The sequence below is a fragment of the Aythya marila genome, assembly GCF_965140915.1.
Source record: "Aythya marila genome assembly, chromosome: 9".
In the NCBI taxonomy this organism is placed as follows: Eukaryota; Metazoa; Chordata; class Aves; order Anseriformes; family Anatidae; genus Aythya; species Aythya marila.
This window is the reverse complement of record NC_139050.1, coordinates 8,333,301-8,354,417: the sequence shown is the minus strand read 5'-3', so window position 1 is coordinate 8,354,417 and position 21,117 is coordinate 8,333,301. Positions and strand designations below refer to the sequence as shown.

The following is a 21,117-nucleotide window of genomic DNA, read 5'->3' as shown; positions in this document are numbered from 1 at the left end:
ATGGGAGATATGAAGAAATGTCTTTTTCTCTTTAAGTTTCTGTGCTATTTTCCTTGTCTTTCTTTTTATGTTTCTTCCCTTGTGTTGCTAAAGTTGTTGTTTTTATTTTTTTTTTACAGTCACATGTCCACACACACAAACCTTCCTTCCATCAACTGTCTCTCCCCCCTGTACATGACAGACTGCTGTGCTGCTGCCTCTGCTTCCCCTTGCTTGCAGGCAGTAACACTGGCTTTGCCTGACTCTTTCTAGGCAAGCTATAGCCACAAAAACTGCCCTCTCCCACAGCAGACAGTTCAATCGCACAGAGGAATTACAGACAGCGAAACCACAGCAGGTGTCTGACTGCGCCTGGGTTTCACAGAGGTGTCCCGGCCACGAAGGGGAATTTCGAAGTACCCGTCTGCCTTAGAGCTCATGCCTACCACACATCCTCATTTGGTCTAGATCAGGGGGTTGATGCGATGATGATGTTCAAATACTAAGAAAATGCTAGATGAAGTGATAACAGTTAAAACCAACACTTTGACCATCATTAGTTTGCTCACAGTGCAGGCAGCAGAACAGGGCAAACTGTTAAAATTCATTCAAATTCAGTACGACAGAGGAGAATCACAGTGTTTATCCTAAGTGGTTCTCCTAAATTTCACTGTTTAAATTTATGTGTTTCTTTTCCTGTTAAGCAGGTACCTTTGTTTGCAGCTATTGACTAGATTATTATCCATGCTAGACGAAATATGGACAAACCAGGGAGGAGTGACTCAGTCAATGATAAGGAGCAAACCTCAGATTTGCCATCTATACCTACAGTAGCTGCATGGTATTTCTACTCTTACCTTCTACAGCAGTCGTGCTTTTCACAGTAAAATAATGTACTTATAGGTGTTTAAACAGTAATTAAATAATACAAAATGATATCAAAGGACTGTTCATTCAATTCACTGTTGGGATTATATGATCTTTAAGGTCCCTTCCAACCCAACCCATTCTATGATTATCTTTTTTTTAAAACAAACAAAACAAAACAAACAAAACCAAAACAAAACAAACAAAACAACAACAACAAAAAAACACAGAAAAAGCTCCATGCACTGGATATTACCTTTTCTTTTTAACCAGGCAGAATTATCAGTGAAAGTTAGAGCTAATACCCTGAAACCAGCTCATTAAAATTAATACATAAAAATAAGATACAGGCTCCTTTACCTCAATTTCCAGTCAGTAGCTCAGAAAGGACTGCTTCAGTGGAGTACACCTTCCTCCACAGACGACACATGGCAAAGATGTATCTGAAGAAAACTGACGTTAATTCATTGCCACAGCCTTCTTCCCCCCCTCCCTCCCCTTTATTTTTTCTTTTTTTGTAGACCTCTGATACTGTGTTTCTTTTTATAAAGTATATTGTGGGGAGGAACTGACTGCTGACTTCCAGTCAGCTGTAGCCAAGGCTCAGATGAGGGAGCAAATCAGTGCTAAATTATGAATTATTGCAGTATAAGGTAAACCAGCAATGACATCATCTGGTACAAGCCCATTGCCAACTTGCAGAAAATAAGGAGGACTCATACCAAGGTAAGAGTTGATGCTGCTCTGGGATTACATTGATTTCCATTCAGTGTCTAATAGTTAGGGTCTTCTCTGCACCCCTCAGTGTACAGCTGTCACATTACACAGGAAATATCTCTAATTCAACCCAGTCTTTTGTCTCATTCTCATGTTATAATGAACAGAAGTTTGTCTAACCTACTCTCACTAACACCTCACAGAAGATGTAGAAGTGGTGTTTCCACTGATCAGCTATCTTCAGCTGAAAGGGTTTATTTTAATTTCTAAGCAGACTATTTCCAGCTGCAGTATAAAGCCAATATTTCTTTTCCCATCTGCAGTGGATGTAGCAAACTGTTTATTCCCTTCATCTTAATAGCTGCCATTTATGTATTTGAAGACCTATTTATGCCCTCCACACTTCAACATTTGTACTGTAAGTACCCCCAGCTACATCTGCATTTCAGGGCTAACTCACTGTATTTGCTCCTGTTTTTCAGACTTACTCCTGAATCGGGCTGCTTTTTATTTTTTCTCTCTTTTTTTTTTTTTTTGGTGTGAGAGTGACCCAAGACTGAATACAGTTCTCTAAAACCTTCAAAAACTGTATATTCCATAATCATGTGGATTTTTTTCTACATAACCTTCCATTTCATTTCCAGTCATACTCAATTTCCAAGATACTCGAAGTCCCAGATCATATGTGTAAAACTATGCATACATCTTTATGCTCCATTATGTTCTGGCTTTCCCAACTATTTATCAAACTTGTCAACACCATTTGAAATATTTATATTAGGAAGCTGCAAACAGAGAAAGTAATTTTTGTAACACATAACAACATAAGGAAACATTGCTATAATACAGGATGCTCATACGTTCATTAACTACATCCATTTGTTTTGCAGTATTATGAATTACTCTAGCCCCAATTAGTAGACAGACTACATAAAAATCTGAACATACTACCGCTTTTTCACATATTTGTTACATTTGTTCTTTTATGCACTGATTTCTTGACCGCAAGCTCTCAGAGATGCGTGAGAGGCAGGGGAAGGGTAAAGCCCCTTCCCACAGGTGGCAAAAGCTCAGCATTTCTACCTGCCACTGCATGGGATCAGAGAGACACAGCAGATGCTGTACCACGATTTGTGCAAACACAAGCAATACCGCTGCCCTTTTCATAACAAAGCTGTGAGGCAACAGAGTTTGGTGTTAAATTAACTTCAGTTTAAAATGTGTGTGTTGAACAATGGGGAATGACAAGCCTCACAGAGGTACAGTGTATTGGCACAACTGGGCACCCCAGGGCCTCTCAGGTGGCTCCCATTTCACCAGGAAAACTCTGTCAAGGCTAAAGTGATAACCAAATTGTGTTCTTGTCTTTAATCAGTTAAATTAGTTAAAAACTAATTAACTAATTTTAACTGATTAACAAGTCCCCTGTGCCAAAACTGCCCTCTACAGCTTTGTTCCATAGGAGCAGAGGGTCCAGCCCTGAGCTGTGTCCGGACTCCAGCTGTCTGCAAGCCCCCCGTCTCACTTGCTGCAGGCATCTCAAGGAAGCCCTGCTCCTTCAAGCCAGGAGATGACCCTCAGGTTGTTTTCTGGGGTGCAAAGGCTTGTTGTGCTTGGCATTAGTGTCGAGGAGTACTGCAGATTTAAGGTGGAGTTGGAGAAATATCTGCATATCTGCCCAGTTGCCACTGCATATCTGGGTGCTGCAAAACAAATCTAGTTGTAGGTTTAGACTCAGTGAAACGGTTTGCAAAGGAACATCTTCCTCTCACCTAGAAAAGTGAATTCCAGCATCACATCAGCAACGCTGGAGATTGCGTTTTCCAGCGGTCTGACTTGCCTTGACTACACTGATGGCTGATGAGTACTGGTCCATCAAGCACCACCCTAAGAATCTGAAGACTCGTTTATCCAAAACCACAATATGTCACTCATGGTGCATTTATGTAAACCCCTGGGGTCAGCAAGGAATCCAAAAGCACAAGACTTCAAGGCAGCAATACTATTACATTCTTGGCCTATCTTCACAAGTTTCTTGATCACCTCAGAACAACCACCCTGGTCTTAGCAATCCTCCTACGGGAAAGACCAGCAGGCAAGCTGGATCACCGTGGGCTTCAGATAGTTGCTGGGTCTTTCAGAGACCGCCCATCAGACCTGCAGCTGATTGTGTTCACAGAAATTCAAAAGTTGTCATCTCAGGTGAATATTTTAGTCACCTGGTGCAATTACTTGTGAATTTTTTTTTTCTTAGCTTTGCACTCTTTTCAAAAAAAAAAAAAAAAAGTCTGATTGTGTGATAGTTTCTGCCATTCTATCACTGGATAATTTGAGAAGCTCTCTTCATTTGTTTGAGGTTTTTCACTTTCCTGCAAATTACCTTCTCGGTCCCCTTCATGTTATGAGGCTTTTCTACACAGGCTATTTATAGGAATGCAACTGTGCTAAAGGGAACAGACATTTTCAGAATTTCAAATAAATCTCTAGCACTCGGTTTGCAGCAGAAAGCTGGAAGGTGATCATGGTAAGTGGCATGATTATACTCAAATGAAGTGCAGTTTTACTTCTGAAGCCATTTGTTCGCACTAACTTGTGTGTAAAACACTTGTCAGTGGCAGGCAGCCAGAACAAAGACAGCATATCAACTCAGCTACACTAACGTTACCAATCAGAAGGAGATAAGTATCTAGCTCCCCTGAGACCAAGGCCCATCAGTTATATTTTACATACTACTCATGTGTCTGATAGCAAGGACAGATAGCTAGTTGCATATGGAAAAGAAGAAATGAGCTACAGCTTACTGAAGTTACCTCCATTGCTGTCCTCTTCAGATCCTAGATTCAAGGAGAGTCAGATCTTTTCAGGGTGAAACCGCTTCAGTGCTGGAATAAATGAGGAAATGTGCTCTGTTGCCCTTTTCATGGGAGAACAGATACATGTTTTCCCAAAGAGCCATTTTTTTTTGCAGAACTTCCTCTATCAAAGACTAGCAAGCTTATTAAAGAATGGTGAAGTAGGGCAGATGAGGCGATGAGATCAATATAAGGTCCATAAAGTAAATGTGCATGCAACTTGCGTGCACAATACAGTTACTACCACTAGTAAGTAATTACAGCATTGATACACACACACGCACGCATATATAATGCTGTGTGTGTAAATATACATCTGTGAAGAAAAGGAGAACCACACAAAGAAAAAGTCAAGTCCCACCGTGATGACTCTTGTCTGGCTTATAGACATAAACAACCCCAAGATGGCACTGTTGGTTCCTGTTTCTGCTACCAACACAGGCAACCACCCAAAACTACCTGTCTTTCAAGTAAATGCAGGAAACCCTGTAAGCATTTTCTTAAACTTTCTTCTTTTTTTCATGTCTGACTAGCTCTTAATGGACACTTTCTGTTTCTCAGCAGCACTCCCTGCATCTCCACGTTAAGTAACTCAGTGATTAAAGCCAGGACTCTGCTGGAGAGATCGCAGAGTGACAATGCAGCTCTCAGATCGACTATGGCAACAGCAAGGTTGACATTTTCTTTCTCATACCCGTAAATCTCAGTAACAAATGAAGACGACACAGACTGGAGAGTCTGCACTGACAAATGCAGCCTGACAGTGCACTCTGGTTGCAACAAAGCAATTTGTGCAGAAACTTCAAGAAAAGAACCAAGCTAAGCCAACATATTAGCCATGGGCACACTGATTGCCATAATATTTTAAATGTAATGGAGGCAACATATTCTGCAATGATCTAAATGCATTTTGATGCAGATAGTTTGAGTGATGATCTTCAAAGTATAATAATATCTATTTAATCTAGTGCTCTTTTGCTGAAATCAGCCAGCTAGTTCCTTTCAGTGGCATTGCCTCAGAAGGAAAGAGATAACCATCCATTTTCTAGCTATAAAGTATTTTAGACTTTCATGTCACACAGGTACAAGGCAGATGAAAGAACTCCTATTAAATAGTTCTGCATTACTTTAGTGACAGGTTTCCTGGATTACTGTTAGAAGAATGGTATTTTTGGCTTCTGTTTCCTCTACTTGCTGTTCAGGTTGAAGCCATAAGGCTTCTTCAACCAAGTGATAACAAAGAACAAGGCTAATTTTCATGTTCATGCTCTTGAATGCCTGAGATGGGTCCCAATCTGCTGTGTCATCACTGCTAAGAGATCAGTATCAGTTCTATTAGTCACAAACTTGATCTCTCATGCTCTCATACATCCCTTTCAGTCTGGACAAGGGAGGTGGTAAACAGTGCAAATGGCACACACACGCAAACACACACATTTTGCAGTGCTGCTGAGATAACAGCAATTAATCATTGCCTTGGCCCAGGACTTTCATTAGGTCCCACTCTTCTACAGCATTGAGTGATTCTGGTGGTTGGTGCTTTTGAAAACATGAGAACAATATCCGAGGCACTAAAAGAAGCACTTGACTCTCTGCCCCCTCCAGACTTGAGGTGAACCCAGTGAGAGGAGAGGGGGATCTGAGCCAACTTCAAGCAGCAATGCTCCTGCCCCTTTCCATTGAATACTGCAAAACCTGATACCACAACTTTAACCCTGTCCTTGAGCTGTAGCTTGCTGGCAATAAACATTTTGATACTTCTAGGATGGTGAAGCACAAAATGCCCAAGTGGAGCCCTTGCAAAAAAAAATCAGAAATGTAAAGATAGCAACCTTCACTACACCTGCAATCACCCAGGGCACATCTCCATTCTGAGAAATGTCGCTTTTCAGCCAACCTGTAATTTTCATTTGACTCTAATCCATTGCAGTTACAGACTTGGGTGTCTAGGGCTTCAGGTCTTGAAATGCTACTCTGTGTGCTGAGGAGATATGGATAAGGTAAAATTACAGAAAACAGAAAAAATGCAGTTTCCATACAAGTCAGCATTTTTTCAGTCCAAGCCATTCAACAGAAATAGGTATTTCAGGAAGTCATAACACTGAGAGTGCATAAACCCTGCAGACAAGGTAGCTCCTACCCTTTCATATGAGGCCCTCTGCTTGAAGGTACAGGAATGACTGTGCAAGGCAGGGGCGTGTAGCATAGCTGCTGCTGCTTTCCTTCACTGGCAACCCTCTGTGCCTGACTGTAGCAATGGTTGTTGACGTCCACGAGGAGATGTTCCAGTCAACAGTGGAAATAACAACAACAGAAATGCAATGTTTTGTTATGTGTTTCATTACTAAATGCAATGCAAGGGATGAAAAGAAAATGGTTCCTTAGGTTCTTTAAGGAAAAAAATCTATACCCCATTTATCAGAATATTGTGTTATATGATGTAGACTAGTGAACATAGCATGACTCTCTGACCTGATCAATCTCTGAGTGAGAAATAAGAATAATGTCTAATAACCACATACTGCCAGTCAGGAGAAGTATCCTATTTCACTGTAGTATGACATTATAGCCCATGGGAGCCTGAATGCTGAGGTTTGTTAAGGAGCTGTGTGGTCTACCTTCTAACTATTAGCTGCCTTTTTTTTTTTTTTTCCTTTTTCTACTGGATGATTGTGAAATTAGCCATCCGCTTCCTTTGAAACCCCAGTTTTGCATGCACCTACCATTTCCTCTGGTAGTGCCACTGTTCACTGCTGGTGAATCTCGCTGGAGCAGACTGCAAAGCACATTTGTACAGGAAGCTCTGTGTTTATTTTTACACAATTTCACTAAAGCTAAGCTCGCAGCTTGGCTGGCTACCCCTGGCTATGAACACCCAAGAAAAGTTATAGCTTACTGGTATGTCCACAACCAGGAGTGTTTTAGACAGGTGCAAGTTGCTCTGTCCCTCAGCTGTGGACTGCGGGCCTTTAAAGTTATAAGGAAGATGCTATCCTGTGTGCTTGGTGTCCTGTTGGTGAATTTCTGTATCAGATACAGCTGAAGATATTATTTTTACCTCAAAAATATTACTCCTGTAGTTCTGTTCAGCCAACCATTCTAGTATGCGTCTGACAGCTCACCAGGTTGACCAGTTCCTTTCAAGATGCAATACTTCCGTTGTAAGGTTTCTTAAATGAAGTCAGGAACGAATCTATACTGGTAGCTGGCCAGCTCTGAGAACAACCACATTTGTTGCTGTCAAAAGTCCCTGTCTCATCTTGCAGAGGTTGGAAGTGGCTGCTCCCCATAAAAGAACAGTTGCCAGGCTTCCTGATTTCCAGTTTTTCAGTTTCCTGCACTTGCTGCAGAAAAGTGGCCACATGAGGCCACATAGCCTCCATTTAAAGTTCCCAACAGTGCAATTAAGATAACTTACTGTGAGACAGACTTTGAATGATTATCAAGCTCAGAGAAAGAGTGATGAGCACTAGTGTGAAGCAAAAGGCCTCCAGATAAAGAAAACACTGTGTTCCAATCCAAATACAAAGAACAGTTTCTAGGTCGCTATGGAAAATTGATTTTGTTCCTTAATTTACCTGTTCTTTAGAGAGAAGAAACATCAAGGTATATCTTCTGGGTAGGAGACAGCATCACTGGCTCTTTGGGTAGTCCTCCTTTCCGTGAGTGTGCTGATTAGCTGGAGTTAGAACATCTCAGCATTTTGTGGTAACAAGAAGCTGTGGTAGCCTGTCCAGAACAAGACAACTTGTTAGCTTAGCTCAGTTTGTCCATCCAGTTTTTGAAACCTTTAAAAACACACCAAAATATCAGACACCAGTCACAGCACAATACTGAAGGTGACTTTGGGGTAGACTTAGACTCAGGTCTGGGCTGATGAGCCTTCTATTTCTTCACAAGGATGAAGGAAGTTTTCCACTCACCTCCTAGCTCTTCACTGGGCAATGTCTCTTCCAGAGTCTTTTTGCTCTAGATGATGAAGTCTATGTTTTATAGAATCTATATGTAACTCTATGTTTTATAGCTGCCTGGGAGAACAGAAAGTCACACTTGCCTTTGGAGTGGCACAGAAACACATCAGACCCCACCTTTGAAATTTCATTAATTTACACTTGAGCTTACTAATTCTAGATCTGAAACCCAGCTCAATCCATTCTGGCCATTAAATACAAGCAAACATGTATTTTAGACATTTATGAAAGCTGAACTGCAAAGCTGTTTTGATATATTTTCCATTAAAAAAGAACAGCAGAATTCAAGCTGCTGTAATGCAAATGTATGTGGTTTTGCACTGTATGAACAAGTTTCCTCTGAAACAGTCTTTGATTCCTTGAAAATGACAGGTACTGCCTGGCTTAGCAAGAGCAACACTTGCACCTAGAGAAACATGGAGAAAACTCATCAGTCTCAAAAAAAACAAACAAACAAAAAAAAAAAAAACAAAGAAAGAAACAACAACAAAACAAAACAAAAAAACAAAAACAAACAAACAAAATTATTTTTACCATATAAGTTGTTTGCTCATATACTTCCCTTTTAGTTATGCAGACTTTTCTTTAGGTTCTTCTTTTTCCCACCAACCACTATTTGTTTGCTAGCTGAAAGGCAACAATGGCAAAAGAAGCTTGACAAGACCGTTGTCTCTAGGCAGGACGAGCAATGTACCTCTACCACATTTATGCGGTTAATGAAAAAAAAAAAAAAAAAAAGAAAGAAAAAAAAGAATTGAAACAAACAATACCCTCCCATCTCCTTTCCATCAAAAACCTCAGAGCCCTGTAGATGCCTGGGTCTCTGGAATTCAGCATTTAGCAAGCAGGAGGGCTGTGTGATAAAGGCACTTGGAACACAAAGGGCTCACAGAAATATTCCCTGCTGAGCATGTTCATCTACCACACCTGTTGGGAAAAGTTACAAAAGCAGCCACCAAAGAGAAGGGGAAATGGGCTCTAATTTCTTAGCTGATAATCTGTCCGCAGGTGTGGGAGTGAGTCATTCACAACTTGCCCTCATTAAACATGCTCTAGATTAAAGCTGTCCTAATTCAAAACAGTGAAGAGCCAGTCTGCAAAAGCATAATTTATCTGCCTACCACCAAATTAAATGCTTACATACAAGCAATGAAGCCACACATATCACAAGCAAACTGCCAGCTTAGCAAATGTGTGGTTGATGTGTGCAGAAATGCTGATTTTTTAGCTCTGCTTCTTTAAGTGACACCAAATGGGAAGTTCACAGAGCCATGAGGAATGAACCCAGTCCTGGGAGTGAAGGCAGCACTGAGTATCAAAGTGTATTTTTAATATCGAGTTGTACTCAGATTTCTTTTCATGCTTTCAGACTCATTACAAGCTGTTGCTGAGACTCACAGCTACCCCACAGCTCTGAGAAGACAGAAGTAGTAAAGCCCTTCAGACCTTCCAGTTCTATAACCCATTTCCCAAATGATATGAATCATGCTGGCTTCGTTTCCTCTGCCACGTGATTTTGTTACAAGGTTAACCCAAGCTTTGTTGCTTTGTTTGAGTTCTACTTTTTTTTGGCTTCAAATCTCATTTTCAAATGAGACGGGTAGAAAATGGTAGAAAAAGAGTGTTAAGAAATTCCTTTTTTTTTTTTTTTTTTTTTCCTCTCCAAGTCTTGTGGTACAAATGCTTGTGCTACTATTCCTGTGGGAAGAACAGAGCTTTCCTATAAAGATTAAATTACCTCCAAAGCTAGGTGGCAATTTGAAAAATGTCACCTAGAGCTACTTAGAGCTATTTTTTTTTTCCTGTATTTGCTGACTCAACAAAGGATTGCAATGTGTAAGGTAAATGAGCAGCCAGTTTTTATCACAACTCAGAAGAGTGGCTCTCAGCAATACCAGGTGAGTTTCACACTCCAACCACAGGAGGTCCAGAAGGAGACTACCCACACTCATACATTTGAAACGTCCATATGACATATATATATATAATTCCATACTCAGTGGGTCAGTTTTATTGAGTGAAGATAGAATTATTATGTCAGAGAATGTCACTTTGTCATTGAACAACAGTAATTTTTTATTTTGAATAAGTTATTTCACTTTATGTAACCATGAACATCCATTTGACACCAGTCGCCCCCAAAGCACATTTGGCCAGGAGTTGAGGAGACCAGCAGCTTTGTGTCCTTTGCAGTGCTCCACCCTTGTGCATCATCTCCTGAAAGCAGCAATGGATTAACACTCCCATATTGCTGCTGTTCACTCTTTGCAAACACAGTCACCTCTCCCCACAGCAGAGGAAGATCTTCAGGCTCCATTAGGAAAGTGCTGCTGGTGGAAAAGCCTGGGAAGCTCCATGTGTCTTGTGGGCTCAAGAGGCAGCACATTTCAGGAAAAATGTGTCCTGTCCACTGTATGGCTCACATATAAGTCACTAGTTTAGTACTCTGTATACCTCACTCCTCTTGCCAATAAGCATATATTTGTCAACTCCCAACTATGAATGAAACACCAGAATTGGCTAAAACTAGCACAGGCCCTTTAAATAGTTTAACAGCTGCACGTGTGTAAGTAGCTGAATCTTTCACAATCATCTGAGTACAGAACTACTGATCTCCACTATGCAAATTGAAACTGGGGGAAGAAGCCCTATTTCTATGACAGTCTTCCCTGCAACTTTTCACTCCATGTCTCCTTCAGCACAAGAAATAATCTTCAGTTCAGAGGTTGCCACCACAAACCCATAAAAGCTCTCAGCTGCTTCACACCAGATAAAGGCTAGTCCGAAACCAAATCTGGCTTCAGAGACACACTGCCCACACACACACACATATGGACCAGTGACTGGAAACAGTTGAGGAGTAAAACCTCTACATCCTCTCACCTTTGCTTGTCTGTATGAAGAAACACAGGGCAGTGTGTTTTGAAATAGGAAAAAAAAAAAAAAAAGAGAAGAAAAGAAGGATGTGGTTATGCCATCTACGGAGCCTCTGGGTATGGTCTATAAACAGATGCTGTCATGCTCTGTACAACAACCTGGACTGAAGCAATGCTGCTGATCTCCTTGCCAGGGTTCAGGTAAAATAATTCATATTTTAATTTATAGCAGTAATCAAATAGTAGCAGAGACTGTAGAGCACTATTTTTAAGCTAGTCTGATAAGTATTTATTATAAAGATCAAAAGTTAAGATCAAATGTAGTGTTATTTGTCTTAGAGCAGAAAGAAAGAATTTTAGTTTTACTGATAAGCATTAGTATGTTCTGTTGCAATCAAAATCTTAGTATAAAATGGTAAGAAATTACCCAGCTACAGATGAAATATATAGCAGATGTGGGACCGACTACTTTTTATCGTACCCAGCCATCTTAGTCTTCTCCTGAGCAACCATAAAAGAATAATTTATACCTAACGTGAATAATAATGTAGAAGACAGAAACAAAGTGTGCATCATAGCAGTGACATTACTTGGTTTGAATTGATTAGAAGGGTAATTATGGTAAATGCTGTAAAAGTCCCTGCTTGAAGCTGTGACCTGATTTTTCCTCATTCCTCTTTTGTATTGTAGCCAGATTAAAAATGATTGGTTTGCTGTGTTCTGTCATACGATTAACATTTCCTTATTATTAAAGCTACACCTACACTTAGAGTAAGTTATAGATTTTATGATGAGGATATTCCTGCCAGTGAAGCTCTCCAGGATAACCATATACTTAATCTATCATTCCCAACCTGTATTAACATCGAGATTTGTGGGAATCACAGGCTAGAGCGAGATGAACTCAGATCTGAGCTGCAAAAAGAAAACAACTCATGCAGCCCGCTGCATGGCTCAAAATTCAGCAAAGCTGATACTATAAAATCTTGGTATTCCATTTCCTAGGTCAGTACATCTGCTGCTAGCTTAACCACTAGCTTCTGCTCATTGGTAAACCATTAATTTTTAACTAGTCTGTAAGAAGTGCAAAATCCTCACTCGATAGGAAGAATCGAGAACAAACGGCGCAGTGACGGCAGTGGGTCTGCACCAGCTAACACTGCCTTCCTTTAGCAGTGCTAAGCACAGGCTCTACTCTAACATTATCTTTTGACTTCTAGAAGCTGTCTGAAACAATCCTAGAGCTGTAGGCAATTTCTTCAGGAAGCTCTTGGAGGACAGAGGAGTTTTCTTCAGAAGACTGGGAAAGAGCAAACACACTGCCTGTCTCTTAAGAAGGTGGAAAAGGAGAAGTTGGGAAATGGTAGATCACTGAGGGTGCCTTCAGTATTTGGAAAAATATTTGAATCACCCACTGAAGAATCTGTTGCAAGCACCCAGAAGACAACTCAGCAGTAAGTATCGATTCACACAGATTTGTCTGAGAATAACTGAAACCGAAGTACTTTGACTTTCTTCTATCACAGACAGACAGCACTGGGGAACAGTGTGGGAGGGGGAAGCATGCTTCAAACACTATCTCTAAAGAAATTCTCACAAGCAGATGAAGTGAACATGATCTGTATGAAACTTCTACAAAATGAGTAAGCAACATGGTGGTATCCACTAAGGACTACTAATCAGTCTGTTGTACTGGAAAGATGTGTGAAGTACAGTCCAGTATCTTTCAGCTTCAGTATTTTTGTTAATAATTTGGCCAATATGATAAAGATGATGTTCATTAAATGACTGCAAGCTGTTGAAAATGATTATTCATAACCTTGGGCAGATGTATTACTTCACAGGGATAGTTTTCAAACGATTCTCTTGGCTTACTCATAACATGAAATTTGAGTACAAGGTGGGTGAAAGGATTAAAAATATCAAGCTTTTGAGAATCAGGAACTCAAGGTAGATACTTGAAATTACCACTTTAAAGGCTGGATAACATCTTCCTGAAACTAACCATTTTCAAGAGCAATGCTATCTATAATTTTGTACTAATGAATTCTACAGAAAAAGCATTTGGTGAGACAGAAACTTGGTGGCAGCAGAATCAAAACTCATACTTTTAAGAGACACCACGAACAATTTTCTGGTATATTTATGTAGCACATGAAGTGTTGGATCAACAGGTGTTGTCACTCCCCCAAAATGTTTCATGTCATCAGACTTTTCCCCAGCTAAATGGGTTCTCCAGCTCACAGGACACACATGCTCACAAAACAGCGTGACACCCCTATCTCCTCTTACCTGTTACTCTTACCTATCTCCTCTTACTCCTATCTTACCTGTTCTGGCCCCAGGTGACAGCAGCCTCTCTCTGACATTCCCTTGTATATATGGCATCGATACATCTCCACCTTTAGCGGAGTTGTCTCACTTCTCATGTACCATGATCACAGGATTTTCTGAGTAGCTGCCTCAAAGGGATTGACTCAATCTCAGACTAACAAATCGAGGTTTTCTTTTTGTTTTCATTTCATTCATAAATCCACTGCTAATGATCATATTTCCTTTTGCCATTTCCTAAGGTCAGAGGAAAGCTGCTATTTCCTCAAGTCTCTGGAGGTGCCAGCTGGATCTGGCCCCATAACCAACATCATCTCCCTGCTTCATGCAGCCCACAGGTCACGCTCGCAGTGGGTTCACCAGGGGAGACACTGCCAAATATTAACATGCCTGAATTTGTGCATCTCCCTACTAACCCTCACTTGCCATAGTCCTCACCAGCCTTCTAGCAACCATTTCATCACAAAGTTAGCTGCCCTTGTTCAAGCATCCCCAGTTTTTCTATTGCTATAGTTATTTCTAGTGCACTTCTCTAAAGTGTGAGTACCCTCAACTTTTAGCCTTGTCCATGTCTGAAAAAGCAGACACTTCATCAAAGAAGTTAATTGTCTGGCAAGATCTGTCTAAGCCTTACTTACTTTACCATGTTTTCAGTTATTTATTTATTTATAAATCTGTAAAAAGCTTTGACCTAGCAGTTATAGAACGGCTTTAATCAGGTTTGCCCCGATTTCCTTCAAACAGATAGGCTAGACTGATCTTTTTCCAGATACAACAATAATATACTCCGTAACTCCTGGGTTGGAAGTTCAGCTTTGTGTGCCAGTTCTTTCAGTAGTTTGAGCTGGAAATAATCTTATTTCCACAACATAAACATGTTAAACTCTGCATACATTCTCTGTTCACATACAGAGATATTTCCAGATTATCCATTTCAGATATTTCCATTATGCCCCACTGACTGCTGTAAACCACCCCACCTCTGAACTCCAGCACAATATCAACATCTGCATGAAAAGCAGAGGTATAAGATTTGGCAAAGCCCACGGACATTTCCTCGGTCAGTATTTAGCTGATTTTCTTGCTCTCTATTCCACTGTCTTTGTATTTCAGACATGTAAACAAAAATTCTCTCAACAACTGTTTTTTGCTTTCTTTAGAAAAATCCAGCATAATTTGGAAGTGCTTGTCAGCTACCCATCACTTTCTGCCCTTTAAAGAGAGAATCCTCTCTTGATCAAGTTCATCTTAAAAACTTCTTACTTCTAAAATTTCTTTTAAGCTACTTGGTTAGCTGAGCTGGACTGGAAACCTTAACTTCCAATTTTTTGTCCTTCATTTAGAATTATTTGTGATTCTATTAAAGAGATTATGAAAAACATATTTAGAGCATAGTTTGTTAAAGCATATGTATATTTTTTAAGAATGATAATACTTACTCCACACAAATTATACTTTTTAAAGAAGTATTACTAAGATGCAATGCCTTTCATTTGCTAATTTTGCCAGATTATCTGAGATCATCGACTACAAATTAAAATACTTGTAAACCCCCAAACTGACCAATGCTGAAAGTTAAACACAAGCTAGAACATGTGCTTACTCAATTCGTACCCAGACAAAAGATGCAGCGAGATATATTGAGGCATTAACTGTGAAACTCACACATTTCCAACCCGTTTTCTGTGTGGTTTAGGGGAGAAATGACCAACGACAGCATGGAATGCGACTTTGAAGTCATCGACAAGTTAGCAATCACCATCCAGTCTGGTATCTCCATCCCCACCTTCATTCTTGGCTTGCCTCTCAACGTCCTGGCCCTCTCCATATTCTGCCGCTTTTGGAGCAGACAGACCAAAACCTCAGTCTACATGATCAATCTCGCACTTGCAGATATCCTGCTGCTTCTCTCACTCCCGCTTAAGCTGTACTACTCTACCAAAGAAGCACCTGGACTACTGTGTGCCTTTATCCAGTCTCTGTACTTTGTCAATACCTACGGCAGTATCTTCATCATTGTCTGCATTACTATTGACCGATATATCTGCATAAGGTACCCATTTGAAGGTTGGGCTAACCAGTCCCCCAAGTGGGCAATCTTGGTTTGCTGCTTCATCTGGGCAGTAACTTGGTTTTGCAGCAGCCCGATGTACATGTTTCAAGAGAAAGATGAATTACTTTGTTTTCACAACATGTCAAAACAGGCCTGGAGCATTCCCTATATTGTTTCTGTGGAGGTCTTTGGATTTCTGATCCCACTCTCAGTGATAGTTTTCTGCTCTGCCCAAAACATCTGGATTCTTCTGAATCACAAAAACGGTGCTAAAAAGAAAGCAGAAGACAGAGGCTCCTTACTAGTAATTATCATCAACCTTGTGGTGTTTTTGGTGTGTTTCACACCTGTCCACCTCGCAATCTGCCTACAGTGCCTGGTGAGACAGCACGTAATAGTGGACTGCAATCTGAAACAAAAAATCAGCCTCTTCATTCAGGTGTCAATGATGGTTGCCAACCTGAACTGCTGTCTCGATACCATCTTCTATTACTTCGCTGTAAGAGAATTTCGCGAGAAAGCACGCCTGAAAAAAATTATTGAACTGTGTCCTGTCTTTAAGCCTTGTACCACATGATGGGACTTCCTGCTGTGGAAGAATGCCTCTTCCCCAGCTGCCACTTGCCTTGCAAGGGGGACACTGACAGCATTATCCTAGACATAGCAGTAAGGTCGCCTTGGCCATTGCAGGGAGGCTGCAGGACTGAGAAGGACATCTTTTTTTTTTTTTCTTTTTCCTCATGAATGTGAATATTTTTCTTCCCTTAAGATGAAAGGAAGAACTCTGGAAAAAAGAAACTGCATTAGGAAAGTGACAGTGATGCCCAAAGAAGCATTTGTATTGATGCTACCTACTGAACGTGAAAGGTTTGCCACAGGAAAACTATGCAGATCACTGGAATGCCCATTAAAATCAACCTTTGTCACAGCTGTAACAGTTTTCCTTTTGCCAATGTGATCAGAAACTTTTTTTTGCTAGGGACCAGACAAACACAGAAATAACTATTTAAAACCTTCTTGCTAACTTAGAAGGTAACTACGTGTTTAAAGGAAAGTATCTGGCCAAAGTCCAGCTCTGCTCTTTCCTTCGGTAAACCCTACAGAAGGTCTCTGTCAGAACTCATTTGCTTTGGACAGCTTGGCTGGCCTGCAGTAACACAGAGCCACCCCTCTTGTAAGCATTATACACCAGCTGGGGCTGTTACACAGGACAGCAGCCCCTGCTTTTCCACAAAGGACACCTTACCTGGTATACAACAGTAACGAGCAACAAACATCCCCGATTCTCTTTGCTGAGGAATCACAGAACAAATAATAATAATAATTCTGGAAAAAATCAGAATGGTTCCTGCAATTTTAAATTTAAAATTTCTCCTACCATTTTAAAACTGGTTTTGCACATGAAAAACAAAAGAATCCCTTCACATAGTGCATTTAGTGAAAGGTTGTACATGAACTGTAGGTGACCATCACTGTGTTTCTGCCAAAGATATAACAAGATACATGTATGAAATTCTTCTGTCTTCTTTCTTGGAAAAGAGGAATTAGGGAAGCAAGCACAGCATTGTGGAAATATAGTTTGGAAGCACTTGTCTGATGTACTCCTGGCTCACAGATGAAAGACTGGATCAGCTTTATGCCACTCATTCCTCGAGGAAGCCCTCCTAGCCTGTGCTTTGTATTTCACAAATTGTCTCTGGATGTGCCTTGATCATCCTCAGTCAGCCCTTCAGGTATATCACCACCCTTGGACCATTTGTAAGTTTGGCTCTAAGCTGAAACTAAAGGCTTCCTTCTTGCAATTTAAGCCTGCCATTTCTTGTGCCATTATATTGCCATGGCTCCTGCCCTTACCCAGATGCACTTTCACATCAAGAAACCCATTTTTGTCTCTTTATAAAACAGCTGTAAAAATGTTTAAAATTGCTTGAAACAAAGTCTTCATTCCAGGGCAGATGTTCACTTTATTCAAAATGTGAAAAGAAAGCAGCTTCTGTCTCATGCAAGTTAAAAAGGCATGGGTTTAGTTTTGAAAATACAGTTTTCAGTCAATTGATTTATTGAATAAATGACTGATGATGCAAGTGGACAGCTGTACACACCTAATACTGGACGTAATGTGGGAGTGTTTTAAAACCTGTTAATACTAAACATATTAACACAGCTGAGGCATGAAATTTGCTGAGAAACATGGGGTTTTGCCATCAATTTTGCCATTATCTGCAGATGTGCAGGAGGAAGAGGTTTACAAAACAGTAGGTGTTCAAAACATTATTTGCTTCTGCCTCGGTCATTCAGGAACTTGCAACCTTTTCAATATGAGTTAGCCTGTTTTGTAGCTTTCACATTACTTTGCATATGAAATGTGTGTATTGGAAAGAACATGTTCTACTAAATAAACTGTATACGTGCAGTGTATGCTATAAAAATACATTTTAATTCCCCAGTCTGACAGCAGTGTGATTCTTATCCCTGATTCCATCTTTTTTTTTTTTTTTTTTTTTTTTTACTATTTGCTCCTTAAAACAGCTCCAAGACTTAGCTCAGAAAGCACTTCATAACTATGGTAACAAAGAACAACTAAATTACCAGAAATAATTGGGAAAGAAAAAAAAAAGTAAAAGAAGTAAAGGCAATCGCATCCTGACGTTTAGATTATTAAAAAAAAAAAAAAAAAATCTGAGGAAACCCTCTACATAAATTCTTGGTAATCCCCCTGCCAACTCTCCTACAGTAATTCCTCCGAAATGCACAGAGTTCTCTCTTTGTTGTTCAGTGTGGACAACAGTAAATGCATGGTATGTGTGTCTAAGATGGCAAGAGGTAGAGCCTCACTCCAGTGTGACCCTATAAGCTCCAACAAGCCTCTAAACTCCAGGACAGGGGAATAGAAATGTCCTGAAGTGCAGCAGGGAGAAATCCAAAGTACAGCACCTGGGGTAGGACAATCCCATGGCTCAGCATAGGCTGGGAAAGTAGGGCTGGTGTAGGTGTCCTCCCAGAAGGGTGACAGTGGGCACCAGGCTCAATACAAGCCAGAGGTGCCCTCTCGGTAAATATGATAAAAGAGATACCAGGACTCACTAAAAGTGTGGTTAGTGCAAAACCAATAAAGTTATCATCATCCTCTAATGAGACTGATGAGACTACACTGGAATAGGATGTCCAGGTCTGGGCTTTCTGTTTCAAGAGAGATGGGAAGAAACTGGAGATGTTCAAGCAGGTGTCTTGCAGGATGGTTGGGTGTGTGGGGCACAGGTCAAAGGCTGGTTTCATGCAGAATGCTGGCAGGTAGTGGTAGAGGTGATGGAGCCAAGCCCTGCCCATTGTTCACATCAATACAGAAAGGAGCAAAGGCCCTTGGTTCAGGTTCAATATTTCAAAAAACTTCTTCACTAAGAGGGCAATGCTTCTCTACTGAGAAGCTGTATGATATCCACCCACAGACATTTCCAAGATGCAGTCAAAGTTCATAACTGAGCTGATTTAATCTAGTGCTGGAGAAACACCTGCTTTGAGAAAGAAGCTGACTCCAGAGGTCCCTTTCCACCACTCCGACTTTCAGCAAACACAAGTTTTTTCCCCATCCAAGACAAAAAGCTGCCTCTCAGTGCTGCTAATGCTATGGCACTGGTTGCCAATAGCTCTACAACTATAGCTATGTGTGAAAAGCACAGCATAAGACTGAGGAAATGCACTAACTTCCTAAAAACAACCATGCAGCAGCAACTGTGACGTATCACACAAAGTTAGGATAACTGACACGAGGACAATGAAGCAGTATGCTCTTCTTCTGCCTATTTTTCACTAAGTACTTGTAAAAGATAATTTTATTATCTTAAAAGGATTAAGTCTGCAGATCCACAGAGGAAAGGTATGCGGGGACTCCTGATTTGCCAGGGCTAGAGACAGCGCTCGCTCATGCCAGTGCCCAGTCAAGGGTAGAGACCCAGCACATGCAGGCAAGGAGAGACTTCCATTTACAGAAAGAAATCAATTTAATTTTCTCCGTGAATGAAACAGAGGTCTGTTTATGAAAATTATCTGTAAGAACAGGGAGTGATGGGACCCATCATGTACCACTACACTGCTCAACAAACTCAGTCTGCTTAACGCCATGCACTGCAGAAAACTCAAAGAACAGAACATGGAAATTAGATTGGGCTACTGCCCTTTTTACCACCACCAGTGCCACTTCGTTGGCCAGAAGTGATTTTATATATAACTCCATTTGTATAAATTTTGCTTGTTATATTTGTAAATGAGAGCAGCCTGTCAAAGCATACTTTAAATTTCTGAAGGAAGAGAAAGAAGGAAGAGCACCCAGCTGTGCTGGTTTTACAGGGCTACTACAATTGTCAAATATTCTAGCACAAGAAGAACAGATCTTTTCAGTAAGAAGGTGTCACTTTCATTTCACTGTGTTTCAAGATGAATTTATGTTTCAATAATATATTTAAATTATTTCCTTGACCTCTAGCTAATATTACGCTTCTTTTGAAATCAGAATTTTGCATATAGGCTCCTCTAAGAAATTTACTGTTAGTTCAGGAGAATCTCCAGTTAGTTGTATTTTTATACCAGGGACAACAGCAATCAAGAACACAAAAATCACAACTTGAGACAGCACGGAACACTTTTGATGATGAATAAAACTGAAAAACTTTTGACAGTTTAAAAACAACAACAAAAGCCTTCCTGACTAAACACACAAGTTCACAATTTCTATCTTCAGACTGCACAACAGAAGAGATTTCTTCTCTCTCACCATTATTTCTAATAAACAGAAAACTGATAAGAACCTGAATATGATCCATATATCCATATGATCCACATACCCAGTTCTTCTCCCAGGGACTCAGTTTTACTGTAAGGTTACAGAAGCATTGTCCTAGTGGAAGAGAAAAAAAAAGTGCTAATCAAAAACACCCATTAAAAATGCCTTTAAAAATGACATTTTAAGTTCTGCTCTCTTTTGTGAATTGAGCAGAAGCTGACGCAATTAATCTTAAAAAGCTTCTTTCAGAACACCCAGGTGAGAATATTCACAAAAAACAAGTTTATTTTCATCCAGTCAAGTGCCCGATGGATGCACTCACAAATAGTAGGCAGAAGTAACCAAGGTATTAACTATGGTAATTTCTCATACAATGCAGGTTAAAAATGAAAAATAGACCTTACAACCCCCAATACCCAGTAATTTGAAATGAATTTTGAAAGGTATCATATTTAAATTACCAAACTCATCATAGGACAGGTTATTGGAATTTACTCCTGATATAAAGCTCACTAGTGAAGAGAACATACTCCCTGGCAAACTAACCAAGCTATCCAAATGGGAAATTGTATCAGCCAAAATAAATTCATAAACCAATAAAACAAAACAAACAAAACCCTCCAAATTCATTTAACCCAATAAATTTGTGGTTTCACCTGCCATCCACTGGATCCCATTACACTGTCTTCTACAC

At 40.2% G+C, this 21,117-nt stretch overlaps 1 protein-coding gene and 1 long non-coding RNA gene across 6 annotated transcripts in view; one reads left to right on the top strand and one right to left on the bottom strand.

Annotated features, from left to right (window-relative positions):
- Window positions 1-21,117, bottom strand: part of LOC309881457 — a 77,141-nt gene that overhangs the window by 33,580 nt on the left and 22,444 nt on the right. For all 3 annotated transcript variants that reach the window (XR_014318129.1, XR_014318130.1, XR_014318131.1), the window contains 2 exons: window positions 7,994-8,144; window positions 1,207-1,289 (listed from right to left, as the gene is read on the bottom strand). This is a non-coding gene — a long non-coding RNA (uncharacterized lncRNA). The remainder of the gene's footprint in view (window positions 1-1,206; window positions 1,290-7,993; window positions 8,145-21,117) is intronic.
- LOC309881500 (G-protein coupled receptor 55-like) lies at window positions 10,530-18,182 on the top strand. Of its 3 annotated transcripts, XM_082767555.1 has the most exons (4): window positions 10,530-11,463; window positions 12,483-12,716; window positions 14,532-14,653; window positions 15,290-18,182. In XM_082767555.1, the coding sequence occupies exon 4, from the start codon at window positions 15,297-15,299 to the stop codon at window positions 16,221-16,223; it is 927 nt and encodes a 308-aa protein (XP_082623681.1). In that variant the 5' UTR covers window positions 10,530-11,463; window positions 12,483-12,716; window positions 14,532-14,653; window positions 15,290-15,296; the 3' UTR covers window positions 16,224-18,182. The 3 variants fall into 3 exon arrangements, with proteins under 3 accessions (XP_082623681.1, XP_082623682.1, XP_082623680.1); XM_082767556.1 differs by lacking the exon at window positions 14,532-14,653 and having other exon boundaries at window positions 12,486-12,716; XM_082767554.1 differs by lacking the exon at window positions 14,532-14,653.

Bases quoted from the DNA above. Each gene is read 5' to 3' on its own strand.
- LOC309881500 (XM_082767556.1), top strand. From the start codon at position 15,297: ATGACCAACGACAGCATGGAATGCGACTTTGAAGTCATCGACAAGTTA.